This window comes from Cebus imitator, unplaced genomic scaffold (assembly GCF_001604975.1).
Source record: "Cebus imitator isolate Cc_AM_T3 unplaced genomic scaffold, Cebus_imitator-1.0 Scaffold285, whole genome shotgun sequence".
Lineage (NCBI taxonomy): Eukaryota > Metazoa > Chordata > Mammalia > Primates > Cebidae > Cebus > Cebus imitator.
In genome coordinates, this window is record NW_016107600.1 from 1,964,130 (window position 1) to 1,967,177 (window position 3,048).

The following is a 3,048-nucleotide window of genomic DNA, read 5'->3' on the forward strand; positions in this document are numbered from 1 at the left end:
ATTTATTTTTTTGAAACCTTGGTTCCTAACAAAGCAGTACGTAGATGCTAAGAGGCAGCCTGCTCACGTCCATCATTCCTGTCCCCTTCCCTTCTACCTTGTCACCCTGCCTGGGTTTTTCCGGAGTTTTTTCTTGCAGTCCCAAGGTTCCAGTCCTAGGTCTATAGTCACCGTCAAGCTTGTTACCTCCTGACTTTCCCAGAGTGATGTTTCCAACTTTGGATCTGTTGGAAGGAATAAGAAAGGACACCCCTCTCCTTTCCCTCCATATTCTCCCCCTCCTGTAGACATTTCTTCTGTCCCTGGTGTATTAACTCTGGGCAAGCATAGCATAAATCAATCAGCAGGTAGAGATTAGTTTAGAATTCACCAGCTGTTCCTCCCTGTAATTGGATGTAACTATGCAGGACACCTTTTGAAACAGTTATCCAGTTACTAAATGCCAGACCTGTCATAGGTCTTCAGCTGACTGCGACGGATTAGCCCCTAAAGAGCTAGAGATTTAGCAGCCTGGATCTCCGCCCCCTTGCCAGGGAGAGCCTGGGAATGGGCTCTGTTGTATGCTGGATGGTTCTTTCAGCTTGCAGAAAAGAAAGCTAAGATAGACCATAAGGCAAGATTTGCCTTTCTTTGGAGGAGGTTTTTATAGCCTTTCCCCATTTCTCAGCTTCATACAGTAAGTGAGGGTCTAAGGAAGTGTTCTGTGCTTCTAGTGTTTTTTGTGTTCCCTGGCACTGCTCCCTGCCATGCAGTAGCTCCTAGGAAACACTTGATGAGAATGCTGTTAGGAGAGCTCTAGATTGCAGACAGGCGCAGAGCCTCTCCATAGGGCTGGTAGGCTTCTGCCCTCAGACAGTCTTAAACATGTGAGGAGGGGTATGGCAGGGTCTTTAAAGTATTTTCTTAGATTACTCACTACCCATTCTCTCTGCCTCTATAGTCCTTCCTTTTCCATGTCAGTATTTCTCCCTTGCCCCATGCCTTGAAGGAGAGAAATCCAAGATCCCAGGGTAAACATAGTCACTAATCATTCTGGGCATCCAGCTCTCGTGACCCAACCCTGTCTCCTTTCCCTCTGACCAGTACTATGACGACACCTACCCCAGTGTCAAGGAGCAAAAGGCCTTTGAGAAGAACATTTTCAACAAGACCCATCGGACTGACAGTAGGTCATTTTCCTTTCAGTTCTCCCCGTGTTGGGGGGAACCATGGTGGGAAGGGGGTGGTAGCAGGGCTGTGGAGAAAGGATGAAATGACTCTGCCTCCTTTTTCTTTTTTTTTTTCTTCCTTCCTCCCCTTGTATAATAAACTCTTCAGAAATGTAATGGGGGGGTGAGTGTACCTCACGCGGGAATACCGTGCTGGAAGGTTGGCTGTTAGCTACCTGTCTAGTTCCTGGATTTATGAGCCTCACTTGACAAATTTAACTGCAGCTCTGCTTATTGTACCGCATCCATTAGGGCAGGTAAATGGAAGTCTGTAAAGGTGACCGCTCTGCATTTTCACCTCTGAAGGATCGACTAGTATCCTGTCTCATATACAACAAGGAGGGAAATAGGTATAGTGGGCAGGAGCAGAGGGTGGTGGTTAGAGAAGCTACATTAGACTCCTCCAGGTTTATACTTCTCTTCTCCTGCCATCACCCAAAAAGTACAGATCATCTGTCTTTGGAGGTCATTATAGTCGATTACAGTCAGCCTCACCTTAGCCCAAAACAGCTGGATACTAGGCATTCATGGGAACTCTTTTTTTTTTTTTTGAGACGGAGTCTCTCTCTCTTTGTCACCCAGGCTGGAGTGCAGTGGCTCACTGAAACCTCTGCATCCCAAGTTCAATCGATTCTCCCATGTCAACCTCTCAAGTAGCAGGGATTACAGGTGCATGTCACCATGCCGGCTAATTTTTGTGTTTTTAGTAGAGACGGGGTTTCACCATATTGCCCAGGCTGGTCTCAAACTTCTGACCTCAGGTGATCCGCCCACCCTCAACCTCCCAAAGTGTTGGGATTACAGGCATGTGCCACCACGCCAGGCTGGTAACTCCTTCTTTCCTACTTGCTTATTTCAGGCCACCCACTCTTTCTACCTTTTTTCCCCCACCAGGTGAAATTGCACTCTTGGAAGGCCTGACAGTGGTATACAAAAGCAGTATAGATCTCTATTTCTATGTGATTGGCAGCTCCTATGAAAATGAGGTGAGAATCCCTCCCCCCCTTTGCTATCTCTGATTCTACTTCCTAAACCACAGGCAGTACATAGCACCCTAGTAGAGCCATGTTCCTCTGGCTTCTGACCAAGCTAATGAAGTTGTCAGAGATCTCACCAACCTCACAAACATGGCCCAGCAAATGAATTGCCTAGAAAGGAAGTTTTCTTAGATCTTTTATATCCATTAGGAAACATCATATATGTTTTAATATCCTTCCCTGAGTAGTGTTTTTTAAGATGGATTTCTGAGGTATGGTCAGGACTGCAGGGGGATACTTACTCCTCCTGTGAAGGGTCCATACCTGACTGAGTTTGAGCCAATTAGCTAACAACCTGGGTCATGTTGAAACTATACATTCTGAATGGGTCACTTGAGAAGACCTTGGGTATAGTTCTAACCTGCTTCCTATATGCAGAAAAAGCTATTTGCCTCAGCAATTTGTAGGAGAATAGATAAGTAAAAATAAGCCTCCAGATAATTTGAGGCAAAAGTAAAAGTTTGAGAAAGTCAACTCTTACTGAGCTCTTATTATTGGCATAAGTGCTTTGTAAAGTACATTGTTAGTTAAAATTATAGCACTTCTATGAGTTGTAGACATTAGTGCCTTTGTTTTACAAATGAGGAAACCAAACCATGAAGAACCATATGAAATGACTTGTATGTGACCATTGTCAGACTATAAAAATGTCAGTTTGATGTGGTTCAACCTAATAACTTTCTCAGGGTCACATATGTAGAAAATGGCTCAGCTTGGATTCAAATCCGTATCTGTCTGACTTAAAGTCCATGCTTTTTTAAAAATTTTGAGACAGGCCTGGTGAGGTTGTTCACACCTATAAT

General features: G+C 44.6%; 1 protein-coding gene across 1 annotated transcript in view; it reads left to right on the plus strand.

Annotated features, from left to right (window-relative positions):
- Positions 1 to 3,048, plus strand: part of COPZ1 (COPI coat complex subunit zeta 1) — a 26,539-nt gene that overhangs the window by 16,720 nt on the left and 6,771 nt on the right. The window contains exons 3-4 of the mRNA XM_017501881.2: positions 1,084 to 1,165; positions 2,103 to 2,194. Of these exons, the coding sequence (XP_017357370.1) occupies positions 1,084 to 1,165; positions 2,103 to 2,194 (174 nt within the window). The remainder of the gene's footprint in view (positions 1 to 1,083; positions 1,166 to 2,102; positions 2,195 to 3,048) is intronic.